This window comes from Oculina patagonica, chromosome 11 (genome assembly GCF_052425735.1).
Source record: "Oculina patagonica isolate OP01 chromosome 11, crgOcupat, whole genome shotgun sequence".
NCBI lineage: Eukaryota > Metazoa > Cnidaria > Anthozoa > Scleractinia > Oculinidae > Oculina > Oculina patagonica.
Window position 1 is genome coordinate 4,830,859 of NC_135768.1, and position 26,593 is coordinate 4,857,451.

At 38.4% G+C, this 26,593-nt stretch overlaps 2 protein-coding genes across 2 annotated transcripts; one reads left to right on the forward strand and one right to left on the reverse strand.

The window, feature by feature from the left end:
• Positions 1–619: 619 nt before the first annotated feature.
• On the reverse strand, positions 620–3,018 carry LOC144629916 (E3 ubiquitin-protein ligase TRIM45-like). Its single transcript, XM_078488162.1, has one exon. The coding sequence runs from the start codon at positions 2,894–2,896 to the stop codon at positions 650–652; it is 2,247 nt and encodes a 748-aa protein (XP_078344288.1). The 5' UTR covers positions 2,897–3,018; the 3' UTR covers positions 620–649.
• A 2,710-nt stretch (positions 3,019–5,728) lies between these two features.
• LOC144630594 (lupus La protein-like) lies at positions 5,729–23,741 on the forward strand. The gene is made up of 14 exons (XM_078488967.1): positions 5,729–5,986; positions 14,006–14,075; positions 14,647–14,687; positions 15,008–15,073; positions 16,318–16,419; positions 17,129–17,191; positions 18,146–18,291; positions 18,812–18,883; positions 18,981–19,035; positions 19,565–19,642; positions 21,048–21,107; positions 21,916–22,033; positions 22,190–22,255; positions 22,605–23,741. The coding sequence occupies exons 1-14, from the start codon at positions 5,909–5,911 to the stop codon at positions 22,799–22,801; spliced, it is 1,212 nt and encodes a 403-aa protein (XP_078345093.1). The 5' UTR covers positions 5,729–5,908; the 3' UTR covers positions 22,802–23,741.
• Positions 23,742–26,593: the final 2,852 nt, after the last annotated feature.

Sequence of the window (26,593 nt, forward strand, 5' to 3'; positions counted from 1 at the left end):
ATCTTCTAAATCTTTATATGTGTCTTTGGCATTATATAATCAAAAAAGTCATTCCAGGAGGGCAAGATTTAGGTGTTCTTTCATAGCCAGTAACATGGAAAGGCTCATTTAACATTTAAGCTTTTTGACTGTAAAATGAATACTTGTCACAAAATCCAAATTCGTTTGAACTCCCAAATATACTAGCGCCTCTTCTAAGCTTTTAAACAGCGAGCGAGTCTCCCGAGGCATCATACATGATAAAGATTTTACCTGAAGTTTTCATGTAAAATTGATAACAGAAACGTTCCCTTATAACAAATTCTTTTACTTCATCATAAACCTAATTATATTTTAACCCCATTTCACTTACGTTTTTGTTTTATAACCAAATTCAAAGCAATTTCTTTTCCGGCTTTCAATCTCTTTACAGACTACTTTTGAGGTTTTGTTAAACCTTTGTTGAGTCTTCCACAAGAATTTCAACTTTGTCTTCCTCAACCCTCGTATTTAGGGCTCACACCTTTTACGGTGTGGGAAACGATTTACCTTGACTATTCTTTAACATTTCTGAATTTATTTGTCAGAATTTGGAAAGATATCATATTAAAATATTGACTTCACAACAAAGAAATAATGACATTTCTCATAAGCAGGAGAATGCAATTTTTCACTCGAAAATCTGAACTCGATGGTTATCCCCGTCAGACACAGCAATTCGGCCATTACTGAGAACTGATACAGACCGTGGAAAAATAAATTCTCCTAACTTGCTACCTTCTGTTCCAAACTTGCCAACAAACTTTCCATTCATTTCAAATACTTGTATTCTATGATTACCTGTATCACAGACCATTAGGTGACCCGATTTGTTCACTGACACACCACGGGGTTTATTAAACTCCCCGTCCCCTCCACCCTGCTTTCCAAACTTGTACTGAAAGTTACCATTCTTGTCGAAAACTTTCATACAATGTTCATCTCTGTCTGACACTATAAGATATCTAAAACCACACTGAATGCAGTGGATAGGGAAAGTAAGAGAACCTTCCCCGCCTATCTTCATAAGAAACTTGCCATTAGGAGAAAAGATCTTAATCAGTTTGTTACTGCCATCAGCAACAATAATATTCCCATCACTGTCTACAGATAAGCCACAAGGATTATAGAGCTGACTATCGAGGCTTCCTTTCCCACCAAACATACCCACGTACTTACCCTCCCCGCTGAAAATCTGGACCCTGTGGTTAAATCCGTCAACCACAAAAATATTTCCATTTTTATGAAAAGCTATTCCCCTTGGATTGGTCAATTCTCCCGCTTTGTTACCTTCCCGACCAAAAGATCGTAAGTAATTTCCATTACTGTTAAAGATTTGAACTCTGTGGATGGAATCAGTTACAGCTATCTCGTCCCTGTCATTCACTGCCACCCCCCAGGGATATTTAAACATTCCAACAGATAAACCTTCTTTTCCAAAAGATAAAACAGGTCTGATCTGAAATGGTTTCACCGAAACAGAAAATGGGCTATCACGAACATGTTGTCCGTTTACCTTTACAGTCACTTTGTATCTGCCTTGATCTCCGATAGAATAGCTGATTTTGAAGCTTCCATCCTTATTGTCATTTATTTGTACTTCCGTCGCGCATTCTCGTCCTTGTTCGTCCCTGATCTCCACCGTTACACGGTTATGTTTATTGTAACACTGTCTTCCCTGCGCGTTTCTTGTCGACAGGACAAATTGTGCTTCACCTCCAACAGTTCCTTCTTCCAGTCCTTTGCCTTCAGCGAGAGACCTTCTTGCTTCTGTTTGGCTTTGAATTTGCAAAGAACCAACTTCTTCGGTGTTGACAGTGTTCAACAACTTTTGATTTTCCACGAAAGCTAAACGCACTGGAAGACCTTCAGGGTCATTGTCAATTAGCTCGGTTTGATCAACACCTTCCAAGATTGTTTCTAATGATTTCTTTAGTTGAACGACTTCAGCGTTCGTTCTTCGCGTTAAAAGTTTATCAGCCTTTTCAAGCGATGATTCTATCACCGTTATTTGTTCCTCGATCTTGGTCTTACGCTTTGTTACACCTTCAAGCGATTTCGTGGTTTCATTTTCTACCGCTGAGAAAATGTTTTGCTTTTTCGCCTGAATGGAGCTAATTAAATTGTCAGCAATTCTTTGAACATCTTTCTTCACGTCTTCACCTTGTTGCAGGAGTTTAGCGTAGTCTTCGTCAAGTCGACGGACTTCGTTCTTCTTTGCTTGCAAATTTCGTCTATTTGTGTCCACCAGTGCTTTCATCTGAATCTTTTGTGTTTCTGCTTCGTCTTGGATTAGGTTCAGAGTATGACCTCCGTGAGCCAATGTGACACAAATTTGGCAGACTGCCGTTTCACAGTTCTTGCAAAAGAATTTTAGTTCTTCTTTCGTATGTCCTTGCTTAGAACAAAACGCTGGTCGCTTCAACACATCCTCATAGTCCTTCTCTCGAAAATCTTTGAGCGCCAAAACACGGTGGTCGGTATGGCTCCGCATGATGTTGTGCCCAATTATGCATTTTTGACAATAAAATATGGAACACTGGAAACAATATGAAGTTTCGGAGCTTTTCTTGTCACAGTTTCCACATCTTACTTGGCTACTTTTGCACTCTTTGATTGCCAGCACATCAATCAAGCCGTTCAGGTAAAAACTGGTTGGAAGATCTTTCAGATCGCCACTTTCAGGGACTCTGCTAATGGCTTGGCAATTCGGACATCTAATCGTGTCTCGGCCATGGCTCGTTCTGTGCCATTGTTTCAAGCAATGCAGACAGAAACTGTGTAAGCAAGGAAGATGTTTCGGATCGGTAAATACGTCCGAACACACCGAACAAGACACTTCTTCACGGAGATTGTGAAGCAACGTTTTGATATCCATGTTGTCTTTGGGAAGAATCGAGCGATTACACCCTTTTCGTGGAATTTAACCCGAAACAATGAAGTCTTGTGATTTTCTTTTTTTAGCTCTTCTTGGAATCTGCTGTTTATTGTGATAATATTTTTCGCTGCACGAACCAATCATGTGACGTGGTTTTTGAAGGTTTTTGAAGGATGCGTTATGGTTTGTGATTCCCAGAAATGCGACCTTGGCGTACCCAGTTTTTATATCGCTCTACAAATGTCACTCAAACTGAGTGAAACAAGACTAAACACGTAAAGAAGTATGACACTTTAGCTTGGGGCATTTCTCTTCCCTCCGCCCTCCGCAGAGGCCTCTTCGCGCTTTCAATAAAGCGTGGGGAGATTGGAGAGGAGGGAATTTGAAGCGCGCGATGGAGTACGGGAAGAGAGAAGAAAAGAAGCGCGTTCTTTTTTCCCCCAAAAGGCTCTTTATATGTAAATTACCCTTCAGAGCCTCAGCGAAGGGAAGAGGGGGCATATTATAACCTATGCTATATCGACGTTTACTATAGCCGATCTTTATTACACCAAGACAACGGGCATCCCTGCCACTTTCATATGGAGTTCGTACCGTAACCCCGGACTGACAGTCATTTTAGGGTTTAACACAACATACATAACATACTACTGTAGTTTATTAAAAATGATGGAAAAGAAAAACAAAAATACACAACAAAAAGTAAAGAGCGGAGGGGGGGGGGATCAACCCTATAATAATGTACATTCATACGAGAAATTTCCCGGCATGTATTTTTTATACCCGTCTTACAACAAGTTAACCCTATTCAGACCGGGCTTTTTTGGACCTTCTCAGACCGGGGGGGGGGGGGCTTCCTTTGTAACTTCCAGAATATTTAAGCAATCACCATGAAACTTATAGGATGTATTGTACGTCCGAAACTCTTTCTTTTGGTATATGTCACGTGGGATGGTGACATCACATCACGTGACAATTACATCATGATGTCAAAACAGCCGCCATCTTGGATCCGCCATCTTGGATTTCAAATTTTTTCCAAAATGCCAGAAAACCACCCAAAATCACTGCAAAGTACTCAAAATAAATAAAAATGTGCTTTAAACTCGTAAAAATGTAAAAATAATTCCATTTAAGTTAACTTTTATTAACAGAAACACGCAAAATTACAAATTTGGGAAAACATGCCGTTCAAAATGCCGTTGCCATGGTGATGTCAAGTTCCTTACACATCATCCAACCCCACCAAATTGTTGCCAGATAAATTTTAGGAAAACTCAGAAAGTTTGGAAGCGTTTGGTTAAATCTTAAAAAAGTTATAAAAGTTCAAAGTGAGCGCGGGCCTCAAAAGCCCCCCCCCCGGTCTGAATAGGGTTAAATCAAAATTGGGTTATATTTATCTTGCCCTTAAGTGGAAAGTGTTACAATTTTTTTATTTTTTTTTAGATAATATTTTGTACGATACAGGCTTACCGACTTTTCGATATTGCTTCTTTCCTCAGGGTAAGCCATGAAACGTCAGTGAACCTGTCTAAAAACAGTTTTCTTGTGTCAATTCAGAACAAGACGCTACAGAATCGATACAGAATGTGTTACACCTTTCTGCCCCACCATGTACCATGCCAACGTCAATAACAATTAGCCATGTTCAAAACGAGCAGGGGACTGGGTACGAATATTCAATATCGATTGCACTGGAAAACTGGGCCCGTCATCTGAAAGAGCATCCAAAAATTAGTAACTCAACCAAATTTGAGAGTTATTGGTTTAAACGCATAGGTATGGTTCACTTTTAGAAATTGCTAAAATAAGAGAGCTTACCTTATTATAGGAAATTAACGCGTCATGAAATTAACGCGAATTTCAAACTTTCGCGTTAATTTAAGTCGCGTTAATTTTTGTTAACGTTAATTTCCGCGCCGTTAATTAAGTGGAGCGTTAATTTCCATGACGTTAATTTCCATTATTTTGGCCCCAATTTTTCGTTACAGTCCAGATGTTCTTGACTCCAAGGAAAAAGCATAATTTTATCTGCCACTATCATTGATACTGTGAAGAACGCTCAAAGTGGAAAAAGTACCACGAACATTGTTTTCGTTTAAGATTATACGCCTACAAGTGTTGAAATAAACTTGTTCCTGTTGTGTACGTCGCGTTAATTTCCTTCATTTTGAAATGTTACCCTCTCTTTCGCGTTAATTTCCTTTATTGGGAAGTAATTTTTCCTTCAATTCGCGTTAATTTAAGTCGCGTTAATTTCAAATGCCTTAATTAACACAAGCGTTAATTTCCTATAATAAGGTAGTATGGATTGGAGGGACAGCTGTCCATCCAGCCATACTAAGCTCTCTTATTTTAACGATTTTTAAAAGAGTTCCATGCCTTTGCGTTTAAACCAATAACTCTCAAATTTGGTTGAGTTACTAATTTTTGGATGCTCTTTCAGATGACGGGCCCAGTTTTTCAGTGCAATCGATATTGAATATTCGTACCCAGTCCCCTGCTCGTTTTGAACATGGCTAAATAAAGCGCGCGAGATCTAAAAATAGAATGCAAATGAATATAAACCCCACGAGGCTCAGAAAACATCAGCGTGTTCTGAGAGAAATAGAAGGAATCTTGGGCGAAGTTTTCGTTTTACGAAAGTGTTTTAGAAACATCGGCTCTTTTAGAAAGTGTTTTAGGCTAGGGAAATCGTCCACCATTTCGATTCGGTTTGTTTGTCTGAGTCTTGTTTGAGTCGTGACGTCCGTGACGTCACTCGCGCGCTTCGCTATTGTCACGCAACGCTCACGCGAGCCAAATATGTCAGCGGTTATTCACTTCAAATTGTATGATAAAATGTGGTGAAATCTGAAAGCAGAGTCAGTTCTCCACGTGCAGTTTTCTAATCAATAGTTCTTCCTTTTAGTATCCGTTTTACAGTGTTTTAATACCTTAGAAAACTGAATTTGAGCTAGTATTCCGTTTTAAACCGAGTTTTATTCGCAAAGTGTACGAATTTTCCGAAAAATGGCTGACAACGAGGCATCGAATGGACAAGCGGAAGCAGCTACTGACCTGGAAAAGAAGATTATCAAACAAATTGAAGTAAGCAAGTGTGTGTTTGGTACTTTTAGTAGCAACTAGAACAATTTTACGACATATTCAGATGCTGTTATAGCATGTTTACTCTATCACAAATGAGATTTGTACGGTATAAGATACAATTTCTTGATTCGTACGCGTATATTATAGTGAATTTCACTCTAAGTTCTGGCAAAGCTTTTATTTGTTTTGTACGATTTTGGGACTACAGCTCTATATGTACTTATAAATCAAGCTCTTGGTCCCTGTGCAGATCTCAAGGCTGACCAGGGTAATTGTGCATTGGTGATAAATACAAAGACAGTTGTAGTAAATTTTAAGCTTGGTCTTCTGTGTTTCTGATGGGATAACCTTTTGCACACTGGTTAAACCGCTGAGCTACATGTACAGGAGACTTGTGTCAAACGAACCTAGTAAATGATCTTTATGTTCAGGGATGTAGCTAAGAAAACACTAAGTCGGCTCATCAACAAGCCCAGCTGGCTTTTCTGGCCTTGGCAGCTCTAAAAGTTTACCCAAGCCTTTGTTTTCATGGGAAATTTCAGCCGGATTTAAGTTCTATTTCAGCCGGTAAATTAGCCGGCAGCCAGCCCTTAGCGACATCCCTGTATGTTCATTTACTAGGTTTATATGTCAGGTTAAGGGTTTATTATACTACACGAACATGTGTGAGACGTTTAATGCAGAGGGCCACACAACATACCAGTGTTCCAGTTAAGTTTTTGAAGCAAGGGGTCACAAAATTTATCAGACGGGTCAACCAACCCGGTGTATGTAGCGCCTTGTTAGGGGAAAGGGTCGGGAAAAAAGTTTCCTTTTTTGTAGCGAAGGGTTCTGCGGGCACTTCACGAGAAAAGTGTTATGCTTCAGGGTGCTATCTGTTAGCATTTGGGCTAAAAAAAAGAAAATAAAGTTAACTGATTTATTAAAATTATCTACCTAAATTATAAATTAATTTAAGTAGTAGGTCTGGGGGTATGCTCCCCAGTCAATTTTCAAAAAGTTAAAGCATTTTTTAGATTTTTTTCTCAATTGTGGGTACATGTGACCCTGTTTTGAATCTCAAAATGAGGTTGTATTTAGAACATGTACTTTGGTCTCAATTTTCTTGGTCAATATAGCAAAATTTCCACACAATTTCCATGTGTTTTAAAATAAAAACTGGTTGTTTTAAATAGAAAACCGCTGTCTTTTTCCTCTATCCTTATAAAAATTTGCTAGGCAATCTTCTTCTATTAGAGATTTTCGTGTATAATACATAATGCATAAGAACTAAGAAGACTTTTCGTTGACACTATACGAAGTGTAAAAGGAAACCGCTGTCTGTAGTAATGCAGGCACAAGTTTGCAGGACACGATCAAAAACCAGAGAATGTTTTGACTTCACAAATGGATTTAAACGTTCTATTTCGAACAATTTTGCCTTGTGAAATGCAAAGCAACACAAGATAGCGAGGAGAGGAAAGAAATTTATTGTGTGCCTGTTTTCAGGCCTAAGTTGAAGCTCAAAAAGAAGGTTACCTGGCCGGGCGTTTTGGTAAAGCTATTGCTTTTCTTGTCGCTCGAAAAAGCAGATGAAAACGAAAGATAATAACAAGAACACAGCCTTGGACAAGTAAAGTTGCCTTCAGAACTATGGTGGATTTGTGATTTCTTTCTTGCCCTGAATTTGATTTTCTTCCAATATCTTTTTCTTTGTGAACTTCCTTCTTTGCTTTTTATCGTTACTTCTAAGTAAAATATTATTTTTCCATTTCATTTGTCGGGTCAGGAAGCTGTCTCTATCGGGTTTTTGACCCGAGACCCGTCTCTTATCTGGAACACTGCATACATCTAAGGAAGACTATTGGTGGATTTCCACTGACGTGTAATTTTTAATGTGGGTGAAAAAATTTAGAGACAATGTATGAACGGCTTGCGTACACGTTTACGCAAGTCGTTCACACATTGTCTCTAAATTTTTTCATGCGCATAAACGCACGTAAAAAAATACGCCGCATCAATGGAAATCCACCATGACTGAGGCACAATTCTTTTAAATTAGCTTGACATGTGAAAGCAGGTGAAATTTGGCTTTGATAAGTGGCATGTACTAAAACCCGAAACAACGAAACGAAACGACCGAAACCGCCGAAACAACTGAAACGAAACAAAATCACCGAAACAAGCAAAACTTTAAGATTTTCGCCACTTACCGTACTATACGCTCCGTTTAGCCTACTATACACTCTGGTTAGCCTTCTATACAGCCCGGTTAGCTACTATACACTCCTGTTAGCATACTACACGCTCCAGTTAGCCTGCTTTTCACCTAGGTTAGCTTACTATGCACTCCAGTTAGCCTGTTTACGGTTAGCTCTAAATAATTGTTAGGGGCAGTAGTGGGTTTTGCTTGTTACAGTGATTTCGTTTCGTTTTGCTCGTTTTGGTTGTTTCGGCGGTTTCGTTTCGGTCGTTTCGGTGGTTTCGTTTCGTTGTTTCGGGTTTTAGTACATGCCGTGATACATGTATACTGGGCTAAATATTATTTTGGGACAGTACTTAACACTGGAATGGTAGGAGCTGAAATAGACCAGAAAAAGCAAGAATTGCATGTAGAGTAGAATAGGACCAAATGAGTTCAGTCAAATATCATTCCAGGTTATTGTGTTGTATTCTTGGGGTTGATACTGCTAAATCCAGGACATTAATATTTTGCTTCATTTTTTCGACTTTTTTTGCTTGTTTACAAGCAAAAAGAAGTAGAATAGCGTTTACATGGGCTAAAATCTGAACCGGAAGGGATTGCATTCTTGTTAACTCTCAAGGGACTGTTTTAATTTCTCAAGGGAATACTTTCCGCTGTGGGTGATCAAAGCGCGTGACTTGTAAAGTGTCACTCTATAGTTGTGCTTCAGCACTTCCGTTCTTGTAGAAAAAACGTGACTTGTCAAATTTACAAACATTATATAAGAATCAAAAACGTGAGTAGCCCAAATCTTACGTCACATAACCAATTAAGAATGTAAGGGGTTCAGCGCTCGAAGGCAGCGAAGTTTAAAACGATTAAGAACGCAATTTTTACTAGTACAAGTCTTTAGGCGCTAATATTAATTTAACCTAAAATCACATAGCGAAAACAAAGACCGCTTGGACATGTCCAAGCTATTTAAAACTACCACTACGTCAGACCCATGTCACGCGATCTCTCGCTTGTAGCTATAAATAATCATTCACCTATTTTAAGTTTGAATACTCTGCGCTCTGTTTGTGTGAAATATTTATTGTTGTGTTACTGAAGCGTTTGGCTCGGAGCGAGTACAAGTCGTATAATTTACCCGGAACGTGTTAAATATTGCAAAACAACGACTTACAGTACCGCTCAAATGTAAGTTACCACCGTCTCGCGAGAAACGAGACGCGTCTCGCGAGAAACGAGACTCGTCTCGAGAGAAACGAGACGCGTCTCGCGAGACGAGTCTCGTTTCTCGCGAGTGCACTGCAAGTACCAAAGTTTCGCCTTCTGTTGCATTTGTTTAACTGTCAAGTGAGACTTCACCGACATTCCCTTTTTGTGTGGATAAAGCAGGATAAAATTTCCCGCGTGAATCGGTGGCGGCACGCTTGTCTTTACATGTTTATAGCTTTTACTTCTTCATGGCTATAACTTCGTCGTGTACTTAACTAGAAAGTATTTTTCTTTATTAAACCTAAATGATCTATACATTTAATTACAGCAAAACATCTTGACTGGGTGCAACCAAAAACGTATTTCCAAGCGAAACTGAATCAAGCTAGCCATGATAGTTTCACTCGGGGTTTCACTTCGCCGATCGATCGATCGATCGGCGGCGCTCGCTCCGAGCGCTTAACATTTGTGACATTTGTCTGAATCGTTGGCGGCACGCACGTCTTGAAATGTTTTACAGATCTATCAAATGACTATTTATATATTGATTATCGATACGTGTTTTATTCAAGACTTAAGTTTCATTCATCAACTGTCCCAGAAATGTTTTTAGGTAATTACGCAGATATCAAGCGGTTTTGATTTGAGGTTGAAGACATCTCCCGTGGGGAATACACTGTCGGATGAGAGAAAACATTTTCCCTACCTTCCGACATTTTAGACATTTCTAACGTTTGATCTGTTGAATCGGAAATTTTGTTAGGTTTACAATTTCGATTGAATATGTTTCAGATAACTTTCGCTTCGACGGCGCGGGGGCCGGCAACATTCTTTCGGAAGATAATATTTACACAAGCATGTCTGTTGTTCTTAAAGAAATCTTATCTGCAAATGCGAAAAAAAACCTTGCGGACCGTATACGTAACTTTACATGTTGTTACATGAACGAAAACTTGTTGTTGAAAAAAAAAAAAAACACGTTTCGAGCCCAAGTAAAGTCAATGCCGGAGAAGAAAATCATTATCCTTGCGAATGATCGGGTCAATTGAGCTCTTTGTTGATACATTTAATTTCAGTTTCATCAATTTGGCAACGCACTACAGACAGAAGTCTTTATACAATACGGCCTCTTTGCGAGTAATATATTCCATACTGAACGCTTCACTGACCCTCGCGAGAAACGAGACGCGTCTCGAGAGAAACGAGACTCGTCTCGCGAGAAACGAGACGCGTCTCGCGAGAAACGAGACGAGAGGTGGTAACTTACATTTGAGCGGTACTGTATTTTCTGGATATCCCAATTTTTGTTTTGAGTTTACGGTATTTTGAGAATCGAAACGTTATCGAAACGTAAGTTGCAAGCTCAGCAAGAATGTGTCAAAGCACGGGATACACGTCATCGCGCCAGGGGAATTACCAAAAGCTTGTCGGAAGACAATTTATTAGTCGAAGATCCGGTAATGACACCTTGATTTCCACTGCAAAATTATTCAGGCTGCCGAGAAATTTAAGCGGCGGATAGCGAATTACTATCGAATTATATAATTGCGAAGGATAGCACTTGTATGTTTGCTTCATTTAGGCACCGGAAAGATCGTCGGTTGCAAGAAGTTCAGAATTCTTCCCGAATTTGACGGCACTGATCGCCGGCCATCCGATCTGTTTCAGAAGAGTGCGATTATGGCTAAATCGGAGAATAGTAAAATATGAATTGTGACGTACAAGTCTTCCGATTCTCCGATTATTCTTATTCTCCGTGTTCAACACGATTCTTCCGATTGTTATTTTGCGATTTTCCGATTTCTCCTATTTTTCCGATTCTCCTAGTTTTACACGATTCTCCGATTTTTCCGATTATACAATTCTTCCGATTGCTATTCTCCGATTTTCCGATTCTCCTAGTTTTACACGATTCTCCGATTTTTCCGATTATACGATTCTTCCGATTGCTGTTCTCCGATTTTTCCGATTCTCCTAGTTCTACACGATTCTCCGATTTTTCCGATTATACGATTCTACCGATTGTTATTCTCCGATTTTTCCGATTCTCCGAGTTCTACGCGATTCTACCTATTTCTCCGATTTGACGATTTTTCTAATTATTTTACAAATTTACGCGGTATAAAGTGAACTACAGTCGAAGCTCTCATAAGCGGACACCCTCGGGACGCGAATAAGTGTCCGTAACTGGAGCTGGCCGCTTACGAGAATGGTTCTCGTAAGCGGCCACTAGAGGTGAAGGGGATAGATGGCCGCTTATGGGAGCTTGCCCAGCTAACAATAACCGGACGAAAGTGGATGACGACAAAACAAGCACTAAAATGTGGTCCTGTAATTACTGTAAAATCATTGTCACAAACGGCGACGTGAATTTGATTGATAATAACAGGATACAGAGGTTGTAAGTAGGATTTTCTTTCGGGTGTCCGTTTACGGGAGCTTAAAAACAAAGAAAAAGTCTAAGTCGTAATCTCTGAAAGTGTCCGCGGCCGGTTACGGGAATGTCCGCTTACGAGAATGTAAAAATACAGAGTTTGTATGGGAGTTAATACGGGGTTTCAAACAAGGTGGCCGTAAGTAGAGCTGTCCGCTTACGAGAGTGTCCGTTAAGAGAGCTTCGACTGTAGAACCTTTTAAACACTACAATACACTACTCTACAATACACTTTGAATACAGTGCCTCTTGTGCTCGCGCTTTAAACATTACTTCATCTTTCCTTTGGCTTTGAATCTACGCGGTAAAAGTGAACTTAAACCTTTTCAACCTTTATTTTACAACACGAACACATGATAGATAGAGGGCGAAAATATTATGCTATTCAAACGCCTTTCTAATGGAATTGACGGCGGGTTTGATTTAAATAAAGCTATTATTTATCCCCATTACTATTACAGACTGCAGCTACAGCTGCCGAGCTCGAACAGTGTATATTAAATAGTATTTGCCGCGACAATTTGTGTAACGAAATTGACCTCTTTAAATATTCGGGTCAGGCAAGGGGACCGATCGGACGAGCGTTTCTTTGTGTAATTTTGTGGTGGCATAAATCTGAGGTTAGCTCTGTTGTGTTGCAAAATGTGCCACTAAGAACAGTGTAAACGTTTTGCATTTCTCATAAAAATAAATGTTTTCTTTCAGCAAATCCCGGCAGCAAATCGGGCCTTTATAATCCATTCAATAACTGAGAGTAAAACATTTTACACATTTATTGAATAATCGCTCTGTTTGACAAACCTTTTGTCTCAAACCACGGTTTGAGCTTTCTACGTTGCACAGGTAAGGCTTTCCGAAGTCCGAGCCAATCTGGCCATGGTTTTGTGAAACAATCGCTAAATATGCCTCCAAAGTGCCCGCCAACCATACATTGCTCTTACAGAGCGGTTTGTTTGTCCGAATTTTGACTCACACCGGGGGTCAAATTCTGTGACGTCATTAGTGCGCTTCGCTAATTGCAACATCATTAAATGTGTTAAGTGATATTTATAAGTGTTTTTGTAGCTTTCGAATAACAAAATGTTTTGTGAAACATTTGAGAAGAAAAATAAGCGATAGGAAAATAGAACGACGTTTCGATGACGCCATGTCATCATTATCAAGTTAAAATTATAATACGGAGTTCAGGCTTATATAGTGATCTAGGGTGTGATAATATATTAGCATATTAAGATTTTAAATAAACAGTTTAGCATGCACAGAATCTGATTGCGTGTTAAGTTTCGGCTTTATGTTTCTAATAAAGAGCATTTCGTAAATTAAACAGTCCAACTTCGTGCGGCATTTCTTTAAAACAGAAAACTGGTCGTGTACATTGTAGACTTGCAGCTGGTGGTCTTCTTTTAAGTGTCGGTTTTGTAGCCTGTTGTGAAATTACTTCCGGTGGAAGCAGTAAACGTTAAACGTTTCTTCCGTTCAGAAGTTAATGCATCGCCATTAGAAAAATAAACAGCAACTGTTTTTTTTGGAAATGTAGTCGTTAGAAATGGGATGTGTAGCCGTAAGGTAAAGAATAACGAGGAGAAGCGGCTTTTGGTAATATCCAAACGAAAATTTACTTCTCAATGTGGGGTTAAGATTGCGTGACGAGACAAAAGGTAACTCTGTCGTGCGTAACCTAACCTGCGATCAGGCGTTATTTTTCTGCATTAAGCCGAGTAGAAATCTTTCTAACTCGAAAGGAAACAACTATTTCGATTAAACATGTTAAAGGCAAACGTCAAAGTTTACCTTTTTTAACCAAGCCAAAGTATATGGGTCGCAAAGCACCCAGCCGTCGCGACTGACAAGTACAGCATTTACTCCGCGAAAATAAAAAAATGCTTGAACTGAAAGACGTTTGAATTCTTCCATGATATGTTCGAACAACAATGCCCAGGATAAACCTTCTACTCATACTAACTTCATGCAAAAAAAGTCGATATCTCGAAGAGATCTTTGATTGTCCATTGTTGGTCATTACAGGTCATTCCAGTCTCATTTTGGTCCATTCTGGTCCCATCTGCACTCCGGTCACGAGCTCCGTTCTGTTCTGGTGTTTAGTAATGCCCCCCAAAATTCCCTAATGCCCAAAAGAGTCCTTGATAGGAGTTGTTTTTTTAACTCAAATTGTTACCTTTTTGTCTGAATCTCATTGCAGTTTTATTTTGGTGACAAGAATCTTCCCAAGGACAAGTTTCTACGACAGAAAGCAGACGAGGATGAAGGATGTATCCTGAACTGTTTACATAATAATAAGCTATCTCTGAAAATATTATAGGCATTGTTTTAATCTTGCAAAACACTTATAGTCGCTTAATGTTATAGATACTTGGGTAAGCTGCAGCATTGTGTGCCTATTGGGGCCAAGCACAGGTTACAGTAAGTCTACGTCGAGCCTGGTGGCCCATACAGGCCAGAGCATTATCCCGGTTTCTGTAACATGAAGCGACTAAGGAGTATTTCTACTCCCCCTGGATGGGATGCTTATCCATCGCAGGGTTACCCCCCACCCCCCAGCATTTTGTAGTTTGCCGGTGCCCATTTATATACACCTGGGGGCAGAGAGGCACTATGAGAGTAAAGTGTCTTGCCCAACAACACAACACAATGACCCTGGCCAGGCTAAGGGTGCTAACCATTTCACCATCCTGCCTCCCACAGTCCAAGCACAAACTTTTCCTTCGTGTATTTAAAGTGCACATGTGTTTTATTCATTAGAATAGTTTGCTTCAATGTTGCTTTTGATATGGTTTCTATTTGTGCTACATGTATGTTTATTTTCTTGACAAACATCCTCAGGGGTCACTTTAGAGTGCCTGGGAACGTTTAACAGACTTAAGGTTAGAAGGTGTTTGATTTGTTTAATTAATATAATATTTATACATGTATGTGCATTGAAAAAATATGAGAATTTATTTCTTAAATTATTGATATACACTAGCTGTACCAGCAGAAGAAAGCTTATTTGAATAAATGTATGGTTTAAAAACTTAGAAATTCAGAATGTTATTACCATGCTATTTTTGAACATACATGTAACACTAAATAGTTGAAAATGGTGCATAAAGACAGTTGCTTATTTTTTGTGTTTTAGAGACATTATTTTGCATTATCTTGTTTGTGATTTTAATAATAAGATATAAATAAAAATCTTTTGCAGGCTCTGTCAGAAGATACAGATGTCATTGCAAAAGCTCTAAGAAAATCTGACACAGGACTGGTCGAGGTATAATCTTTAAAATTTGTTACATTTTGTAATTTTGAATAGTCTTAAGGGGATCGTCCTTAACTAACTTGCTTAGGGATTGTTGAAGATAGTACTTTGTGGTTTAGAAATTTTGGAGTGTCATGTCATGCTTGATGGGTTGGCTCTGCCCGAGGTTTAAACCCTTACAGTACTACCCTTTTGTATACAGTATGTTTTGGTTCAATTTTAATTTACTTTTGGTACAATTTGGCATCTTCCCTTTGTTCTGGTGCATGGTAATAATTATATGATAATAAATATAAAACAAAAGAAAATACCAGATTGTAACAATGGTAAATAATTGAACTACAACATATACATGTACCTCTTTTAATGGAAAATGCGACCCTTTCCAACCCTCCAAGTTTATTTTTTTCCTTAGTGGCCATTTGGCCACCGACTGCTCAGGTTTGGTCGCCAGTGAAAAATTTTAGTCGCTAAATTGGAACCAAAGTCGCCAGGCTGGCGACTTTGGTTCCAATTTAGTCGCCAGCTCCAAAATTGTAGTCGCCATGGCGACTAAAATGGTCTTAACTTGGAGGGTTGCTTTCATATATCTTCCATTTGAAATGATACCCCTACACTGTAGTACTCACAGTAGAAAGATTGTATCCATTTTGAGTAACCCCTAAAATGCTAACTATAGATAAATCAGTAGGGTTGTCAAAATAAGCCGGCACATTTCACTGGCTATTCCAAACTCTGCACCGGCTACTCTGAATATTAGTAGGTCAGTTCTGAGTGTGTGTTATCAAGTTCTGAGTGTTTCGTAGTCACCTACTTTTTAGATGGAACCTGCTACTCAAAAACCACTGACAACCCTAAATCAGTTGTAAGGGGTGTCTGTTCTGTTTTTAGGGCCGTTTATAAAGGACTCTTTTTGCTACCTTTTCCCATACTTCAAATCGTGTATCCCTACCCTTTCATATACACAAATTTATTGTGACTGTATATATCTACAGCCTGAAAAAGGCAACCTTTTTGGGTGAAGCCAGTCCCCATATACATGTAGTCCACTATGTGGAGTACATACCCTACTTCCCAGACTGCTATCACACCCAGGGAAATAGCAGTATTCCCACCATCAAAATTACGCACATGCAGTTGATAGCTGTTGCTGCATACTGCACAAATAGGGATAAGCTACTCTAAACAGACTACATGACTGTATGTTTCATTACGTTCCTCAAAACAAAACAAAAAATGTTTGTCATTTCTTTCAGGTCAGTGAAGACAATAAAAAAGTCAGAAGAGTGGCATCCAAACCTCTGCCACAAGACTCTGTGGAAGCAAGACAAGTCGCGAAAAGCAGAACAATCTATTGTGTATGTATACAATGTACATGTATTCTAATGTGAAACAAAGGTGATCAATACCCACCCTACAGAAGGTCATTGGAAATTCCGAGGTGGTCAGGGTTATCCAAAGCCAAAATTTGTTAAGGAAACTATGAAGTTAAACTGGAATTTCTAGAGGGTTGGGGAGTTTAAACCAAAAAAAATTTCCTTGGTGCAGGAACAAAATTTATGGGTATTTTCTTGAACAACACAATATATATATAGGGAATGTACAGTACTGGCAGTCTTACACTGTACATGTATCTTCTCTTTCAAGATGCATTTACACATGTACATGTAAGTCTCAAGAGATGCAAATACTGTCTTGCAAGGCGGGATTCTTGTCTCATGAGAATCACTAAAGTTGTAATTTTGGAATAAAGTAATTATAGGAAAAAATCTACATGAGATTATTGATAGAAATCGATACATGTACCTTCTAGAGACATGTCAGCTTAGTTGCACATGTAGTTCAACTGGGAGGTTCCAATTATTCCGAACATTGTAACACTTGTGGCAAACTCAAAAGTATAACCTTGGTTATATTATAAATGTAGTGTTTCTACATGTGGCTTGAAATTTTTCTCTAAATTATTACCTTTTAGAATTATCTTAATTCAACTACATTGTATTACAGTGAGTTCCTTTTGCTTCAACTTAACTTTGCCTTAATTGTTTTTTTTCAATTTGAATACAGAAAGGATTTCCAAAAGATGCAACCCTTGATCAACTGGAAGAATTCTTTGCTGATAAAGGAAAGGTACATTGTAGTCGTTTTGTCAGTTTTGTTTGACTATCTTGATGCACATTTGTACACGTACAATGGTAATCAAAGGTAAAAACTTTAAAGATTGTCACTCCTCTATCTGAGACTAAAGAGTTAAATTGTGTACCTCATCTCAGACCAGAAGAAAAGGGGACGTTTTTTTTAATTCAAATTTTCTCCACAATACTACAATATCCGGTTTTTATTTTCACACATTTCAGAACGACCTGATTTAGATAATTAGACAGAAAGACATAAATTTGACATTTTTTCCCACTTAGAGACCCCATCTCATACTAAAAGGTTAACTAGTCGGGGGAATAAATGCCGGTTTTGGCAAATCTTTGTTAAAGCATTCAAAGAATTTCCGAATTATTTTATCCAATCAAAAACTAGCACGAGTGCTCACAAGTTCTCCAGCAACTTCTGGGATGGAAACCACAGGCCCAGTCACTTCTCGGAGAAGTGATGTCGCCATCAACTGGCCAGCACTTGTTTCCCCGAATGTAACATTGAAGCACATTGCAGACTTGCAAGGTCAAAAACAGGAACCCAATCCAGTGACATGTACCGGCCAGCACAGTGTAATTTATTTACCCATGTTACACAGAAGAGCTCAGGAGCTCCTTAAGAATTGCAATTTGGAGTGTTGGTTTTTGTGGAAGGAGGAAAACCGGAGAACCCAGAGAAAAACTCTTGGAGCAAGGACGAGAACCAACAACAATCTCAACCCACATAATGGCACCGGGTCAGAATCAAACCTGGGCCACATTGGTGGGAGGCGAGCGCTCTCACCACTGTGCCACCCCTGATCCCTTGGTGTCCTGGATGTGTTGTTACTTGAGTAAGAATTTAACGGCTGATCAGACGCTGGGGATGGGAACATGCACATCATCCGAATTCTTCGTTTATGCTGACATTACTTTGTGTTTTATTTGAATTTTGCAGGTGATTTACATCTTCTTGCGAAAAGGTGTGGACCGTGCATTCAAAGGCTCTGTGTTTGTAGAATTTGCAACTGCTGATGATGCAAAGGCGTTTGTGGCTCTAGAGTCTCTCAAGTACAATGATGAAGACCTTATTAAAATGATGAAGTAAGTTGATATGACGTTGAACAATCCTTTACTTTTTGAGAGTGCCAAAGTCGAAGTGAAAATACAACTATGTGTACATTTGTTTAAGTACCACACGAAATGGTACTGCTCAATAGGTTTCGTTTTCATCCGCATACAAAAGTTAGAACACCCTGTACAGCATTATAAACAGTACCAAAGGAAAGTACTGCTCAATTGCTTTCATTTGAATGGGCAAACTAGGATTTTATCCACAGAAATAAAAGTTAGAACCACATTGTGTAACATGATAAACAGTACCACATGGAAGTACTGCTCAATAGCTTTCATTTGAATTGTCACACACTAGGGTTTCATCCACAGACTTAAAAGTTAGAACCACCTTGTACAGCAAAATAAACAGTCACCACATGAAAGTACTGCTCAATAGCTTTCATTTGGTAAAACTTTGATCACTGTATTTTTGTTACAGAAACACTGTATCACATGTATATTAAGGGATGTCAAATTGCTTTGTGTAACATGAACTTTTGTACCACAGGGAGGATTATTTCAAGTCAAAGGAAAAAGAAAGAGCACAGCACAAAGAAGAGGAAAAGAAAGAGAAGCAAAAGTGAGCATAGATAAACAATATTTTGTTTACTACAGTGTAATAAACTGATAAAGCAGACATTTTGAGGTATAATGTATTACTTTATTCAACATTTTAGAGAAAGTGATGCCAAAAAAGAAAAAGAGGAGGAGGAGGATAAAGAAGAAAAAGAGGTACATGGCACACTCCCAAGTGTTAATAGACACAATAGGTTATTTTTCATAGACACAAAAGAAAGTAATGCTCAATGGTGACACATTAGAGTTTCATTCACAGATATAAAAGTAAGAACCACCTTGTACAGCATAATAAACAGTACATGAAAGTACTGCTCAATAGCTTTCATTTGAATGGTCACACACTAGGGTTTTATCCGCAGACTTAAAAGTTAGAACCACCTTGTACAGCGTAACAAATGGTACCACATGAAAGTACTCTTTTAAATCGAGACTTAAAACTTTTCTTTTTAAAAGCGTTTATATTTGATCACATTCCTTCAAACAAGATGATATTGATGTTTTGTCTTACACATTCAGATGATTCTATCAAAAAAAATAAGCGCCCTCCCTTGAGCTGCCAAGTGCTCCGGGCCACTAAATCGAATAGTTACGGTTCAATTGTACAGTCATGTAAATTAATATATACCAGCAACTTTTTAGTGTAGTTGCTAATCTTTATAACTGTCACTTCCATACATTGCAGGAGCCTATGAAGTATGATCATGGCTGTGTGCTGCACTTCAAAAATGTAGGAGAACAGACATCACGTGAAGACCTCAAGGTAACAACATGTTTTTCTTTATCAGTATTAAATATTAATATTTGCTGCCGCAGCGAGTGAGCCTGAAGCGAACGAGCGAGGCAGCTCTCTAATCGGCAAAGGATTACTTTATGGGGCCTGCAATCACTTTTCTTACGAAACGCAAGGAATTATGGTCGGCGGTAAGGTCAAAGACGCAATGAATTGTGGTTATGTGCGAATGGAAGATTCAGGATGCGCAGTGGAGTTCAATCTGATCCTCACGCATTCTCGACCCCAGAGCTCTTCTCTTTCGCCGTCAGTCACGTAAAAAGACAATAGCTCTGGGGTCGAGAATGATCCTCACGCTAATGTGGCCTCGTTAATTTGCGCTTTGATATGTGCCCGGGGATATGTGACCAGGCGCGAGGCAGGATTTCAAACAAGTGACATCTTTAAGATAACTAAAACAGTAAATACTCTGCTTTTCAATGGAAAATGTGTTATCAATTTCACTCAAATCGACTAACGTATGTTTATACTTCCTTGATATCGCTACAAATATGGCTTGTAATATAAAAAGTAGTACAGTTCATAGAGTGACTGCAAGCATACTTCTACATCGTTCTTCCCCTTTGGCAGCATCTCTACTATTTTGGTATACTTAGTAGAGGGAAAAGGTCCATGTAGTTATTTAAGTAGGAGGAAACGGGGGGGGGGGGGGGGATCAATCCATCCATCAAGGAATGGTGAGCATTAACAAAATTTTATGTGGACAGTCGTTACTGTGTGTCTGGACCTTGAAGGTCAAATGAACAGAAATTTCAAAATGCCATTTTGACCAACCAAACACTAAAACTATCAATTATGGAGTAAAATTAAAAAGAAATTCTGCTTTCAATCAACTAAAAACGGCCGAACAGAACGAAATAACTGCTTGAAATGTCACTAAACACGTTTATTTAAATTCTAAGGTGCGGTCTGCGGAATCAGTCTGCGGTCGTCTTCAAAAACACCAATTATAACGTCACAAGTTTTTGTCTCCGACAATTTTCCGACAAATTTTTCGAGCACTCTACGATCATGAAGGCTTAAAAAGCATTTTTCAACTTGCAATATCTCTGCAACGCAATGTCCGATTACTTTGAAACTTCGGGATATGTTTATTTGGCTCTTAATAAACACATGGGCCAAAAATAAAAGAAATCAATTTTTCTGTTCATTTGACCTTTAACAGGCTTTTGGAACAAAACTGACTGACTGCACTGCATCACATGTAGGTTTACTGCACGGATTCCATCAACCCCCTTTTACTCATGGCACAAACTGGTTGTGATTTTGTCGAAAATGAGCACACATTACACTGTATATTTGTTTGTTTGTTTTGTCCTTATTGCCCTGGGTGATAATCTAGTAGACTAATGGTTTATGTTGTGTTTACAAACAGAGCCTGTTTGGTGAGCATGAAGATATCGCTTGGGTTGATTTCACCAGAGGGGAGAGTGAGGTTTGTATTGTCCAGGATAATACAAAGATTGAATAATTATTTTAAAAGCGCGTGTGGCTGCTCGTAAGATCGTATTTTGCCTTTTTAAGCCAACAAATAAGTAGGGAATAAAATTTTTGTCCTTTACCTTCCAACTAACGTTAAACAACTCGCCCAGTCTGTTTTTCGGAAAAGTTGCGACAATTTTTCCGAGATTCGTCTTTCGTTGCGCTACAGTTAAAGTCATTTTCATGGTCTATTCTCTCATCGACCATAGCTTTTGCCCAACGAGCGCGCGATTATTTCAGTCGGGGTAATAAGTGCCAGTTTTGGCAAATCACTCGAAGAATTTCCGAATTATTTCATCCAATCAAAAACTAGCGAAAGCAATCGCGCGTACAAATACGTCATGTTGGGACGAAAACCGCGGGCTCAGTCACTTCTCGGAGACTAAGTGATGTCGCCATCAACTGGCACTTGTTCCCGCGACTGTATTAAGTCAGTGATTATTTAACAATTGGTGCATGTTTTAGCGCGCACTATCGAGGTGCTATACTGAATTTGATTGCGCGGTTCTGCTTCCTAAACGCCTCTTTCCAATATGGCGGAAAACACATTATTCTTTTGTTTTCATGTTAATTGGCCTTCGTGGCCTCGATCGCATCTGCAAAAGTCAAAAGAATTTTTGGATGAAATCGAGGTCATGAAGGCCAATTGACATGAAGAAAAAAGAATACAGTTTTTTTTTTTGCCATTTTGGAAAGAGGTGTATGTTATAAAGAGGTTTTTGTACAAAGAAGAGTTGACCTATGGTCGTCTTCTCTTGCAGGGCTTCATTCGCTTTAACAAAGAAGGAGGAGCTCAGAGAGTCATTGATGCTCTCAAAGAAGCTAATGATGGTAAAGTGCTCATCAGAGACGTCGAAACAACTCTCCGGGTCCTAGAAGGTACGTAACAACACTATAATGGATTTTACATACCCTCCCGACCCTCTTTATTGGCTTGTTAACTTGGCCATGAGAAGTTTGGTTCGTAATTGCATTAATTAACTAATTAAAATAGTAATTAATCAATTAATTGCATGAATGATTTTCTATTTTAAGGTGAAGAGGAGAAAGATTTTTGGGTTAAAGTTCAAGAAGAAAGAGCAAAGGCAAGGCAAAAGAAAGGTAACTCTAGATTTCTTGTTGTACATGTACTTGTTCTAAAGTATCAACAAAGTAACTCAAATGTCGTATCTGTTCCATCAATATAAACCGATTTACGTCAAAGCCGCCAATCTGTTGTACGAATAAAACTATTTTCTACTTTGCGAACCCCACTTTTTAAAGATATTGCTGTATTTTGTCTTACTAGCAATTTTCTCCATTTTTAAATTTTCGTTGACCTCAAGTCACGATATAAATATTTTGTGATGTTACAAATTTTCGCTTATTAGAGGTGGTCGTACAGGGAGGTTTGTCTACAGTTGCGTGTCGATTTTTACAGCAATTAAATTGTCGTGTTTCGTTTTTGCAGCGATGAAATTCAAAGGTGGACGAGGAGGAGGCGGACGAGGAGGAGGTCGCGGAGGTCGTGGACGCGGAAAAAGACATAACTCCGACAGACAACAGAGAAAACAAAGCGATGGAAACGAAGAGGAAACGAAAGCAAGTCATACGCGATTTGATGATGATGAACCCGTTGCAAAGAAGGTTAAGACGGAGGACGATTGATGATGAAATACAAGACTTGTGTATATACGGCTTGTGCTTTTAGCTTCTACTCTAGCTTTAGTTTTTACATAGCATTTGCTTGATGTTTTTACAGTACTTTTTCCAAATCCACTGTGCGAGACTAGAATGGAAGTGGTTTGTTCCCTTCCTCGTCGTAAGTCTACTTTGAAGTGAAAACCTTACCTATTTATACAAGTAGATCTTTTTGTTGTAAAACCATTGCATGAAAGTAAAATAAAATGTGAGGTAAGAAAAGCAGAAGTAAACATAGTCAAAGGAAACAAAAATGGCTGACTCTGTAACTTAGGTTTTCTTTACGCACATTTTGCCAGCCTCGTTCCCAGGTCTCTAGCTATAGGGGACGAGCAGTAGAGAGAACCTGTGAACGAAGTTGATACATTGCTTCTTTCCGGACGATGGACGACGGGGGAGAGGTAGACCGGGTCCTAGTTCTTAAATTTTTAGTATTGTTCTGTTTTGTAGAAGATTAATGTGGGTCTATTTCACGACGTATTATCGTAAAAGCCTGTCAGCTGTCAGACATAAAGTGAAAGCCTGAAGCTGTAATTTGAAACGATAAAAAAGTGCGTTCCTTAGCATTGGAAACTCCTTGTCTTCTCTTATGTATGCTCTCGACGCAAAAGAAATTAAAAATTGCGAGTTTATGTCGCAGTTTACTGTAGGTTCTCCCAATTTTTCATTGTCCACTTTTCTTTTCTCTTATCGCTGGTATTGTGTAGCTAGTGAATTAACATTTAGAATAATTCTTTTCTCGAAGTATGTTTTCTTTTCAAGTTGTTTAACTTGGCTCATTTAAAATAGTTTCTTGCCAATCTGTCATTAAACTAGCACTTCAAATATTACCAAGTTTATAACGAAACTCCAAAGCAAACGTTTGGAAATGTTTTAATTTATGTCCAACTAGAAAACAATAAAACAGGATAACATTTGTATCCAATTTATTCTGTTACTAACAATTAAAATTGTGAATATTCAAAACCTGGGCTGCACTGAAAAAAAAAAACCTGGACAAAGATTTTACTGACTACAACAAAACCTTCAGTTTTGCAAATTGATCTTATAGACAACTAGACTGCAAAACAGTCGTTTTTAAGTCGTGAATGCAATGAACGACTTTTAGCGGTCTGCTGGAGATGGCAGTCAATTAAATTTGTGTAAACTCCCTTGGTAACCTGGCAATTTTATATTAAGTTTAAATTAAGTTCAAAATGGCGGATGAACGTGGACGAAGGGATGGTTTCCCGAGATGTAATGGGAGTTTGTGGATGTACATCAGGAGAACACGAATATTTTTTCTTTATGGAAGGAATTTTTCTAGCGAGATCAGTGCTCGAATCCACATTAACACACAATATTGCAACGGAAACGATGCCCAGGGAGCAAGAAACTTGCACGCCGATCAATAGCTTATTTTGAAAGTCCGCAGATATGAAATTATCTTTCATTGAGATCCATCAAATAGTCGGTAAGTAATAAATAAGGCTGTATTTTCCACTACAGATTGGTATCACTCAGCAAGATGAAACTGATGCGTTTCGAAACAATTAGTTGGCTTGCTTTGTCTTTCGGTCGATCAATATAAATTTGCACGTTCGTCAAGTTTTTGTTCTAGTAATATTTTATATTCGTTGGCTCACTCTCGTTAACGAAGTTCCCAAGTACATCTATACATCTTAAAATCAAAATTTCCTCTGGCATTCGTAGCTCATTAGGTATTGAGCTTTATGTAAATGATAAATTGCCCCGGTATTGAAGGCAAAACTACATTTGTAAACACAGTATTATACATCAGTCCCTTACAATTATTTTTTCTTCTTACACATCGTCTGTCATAAAAAGGGTCATATTAGTTCAACATGTGGTAATTCTAGTTCTCCAGGGGTGTATCATTGCACTCTTGTAACTTTTTGCTTTGTCAACATCCACTGAGTGCTATGGGGTAGACATTCAAAGAAATTTAACATTAATTCAAAGGGTGAGAGTACTAATTACCTTAAGGTTACTATTATTAGCGGCTATTAATTTTAGCGATTTTTTCTGAGCAAGATTTAGCGACTATTTAATATAGCGATTTTCCAAAAACTTCAAAAAATAGTAATATCGTGTAATCGAGCTTTTACTGGCCGGTGATGAACATATGGCTAAGATGAAAATAAATGTTCAGTAAAAGAAAACACTGAATGAACATAAATTGCATTGCCTGAAAGAACAAAACTAACAAAGTTACCAGTATCCATTTGTTAATGATTTCTTCAACTCGACCATGTTTAAGTGTGTGTTCCGTTAGGGTGGGAAGGGGGTACCGGGGAGGTACTTGAAATTTGACCAAGACAAATTTAAGCAAGTACTAAATTTAGCGATTTTCGCCCAACTCGCTAAAATCATTAATATAACAATAGAAACCTTAAGGTTGATTTCTGTACATGTCTCATGCCTCCCTCCCCCCCCCCCCCCAATAAATGCATGCAGTCATCTCAGCCGAAAAGGAACCTGGTTGCATGCCATGCTGATTTATAACAAATTGCTTACACTTACATTTGTTATACGTGTTGTCCTACAGATTTATTTTAACAAGGCACATAGAATTTTGAATTAATTTACAGATTCACCAAAACAATATCCTGCAATAAAGCACATCACTCTGCATGAGGCTAGGCTGTCAAGAGGTGTGGGCTGGAATGAACATCCTGTAGTAACTTGTATGAAACACATGATTAGCAGTTAGACTTTCAGAAAAAGAATTTTATTTCAAATTTAGTCTCATTTCACAAACAGTGAATACTGTTCTCTATAAATTGACTTTTAGCAGACTGTACAGCTCGAAAAATAAAATATTTGGAAGTTATTGTTATATATTAACTGCTGAAAACAAAGAGTAAAAGATAAACAAGCTTTAAGGTTCAGATCCTTTAATCCAACATGGCCACCAAATCTATGCAGGATGGCTGGCTATGTATAGAGATTATTTAAAAATGAATTAATAAGGCTGATTAAAATGCATTGTTGATTTTCGAGGCATGTAAATGGGTAAAGTAAACTTTTTGGTTACAAGTTAAGGTACCAGAAAAGGAAATAAGCAGCAGTTTTCAATTGTTACATGTATCAGGCCTCTTAATTGATAATAAATTATGTTGACTTTACTGTTTCCTGCCAAATTTATTTCAAGTCTTAGAAGTCACATGTATGAGGCATCTGTTAGTTTTCTTTTATTATTTGCCTTCTGTCAGTGTCATTCTTTAACAGAGAAAAACCATGTCAAATAATACCACTGTCCTGTATAAAATGGCTGAGTTACCTGGTTATTAATTAAAGAACCCTTTAGCAAATGTGAAATTTGGTGAAAAAAAATTCCCTAGCTTCTTTAAAAAAATTCCCTAGCTCCATTACCAGCTTCGCAGCATCTTAAGGTACCTCATATCTTGTTACCACTATACGTGTCTCTCTCAGCATTAATTATTTTAGGCTCTGAAATAATCTTCACTTCTTAGCTGCTTAGCTAGAAGGCCCGGATGGACTACTGGATGGTTAGTTTTCAGTTAGAATATGGGGTTATTTATCACTTACCAGCTAGAATTTTAAACATGTTTCAACTATCACGTACGTTTAACAGATTTCATAGACAATTACAAAAATTGTCATTTGTCAGCAGACATTTAAAATTATTCATTTTGCCTAATTCTGGGCTATCAGTTTATAATACCACATTCACGACTTTGCTCATAGAGCCTTTGATTTTTTTCTGTAAAGTCGTCGTTCTCAGTTTTGACATTC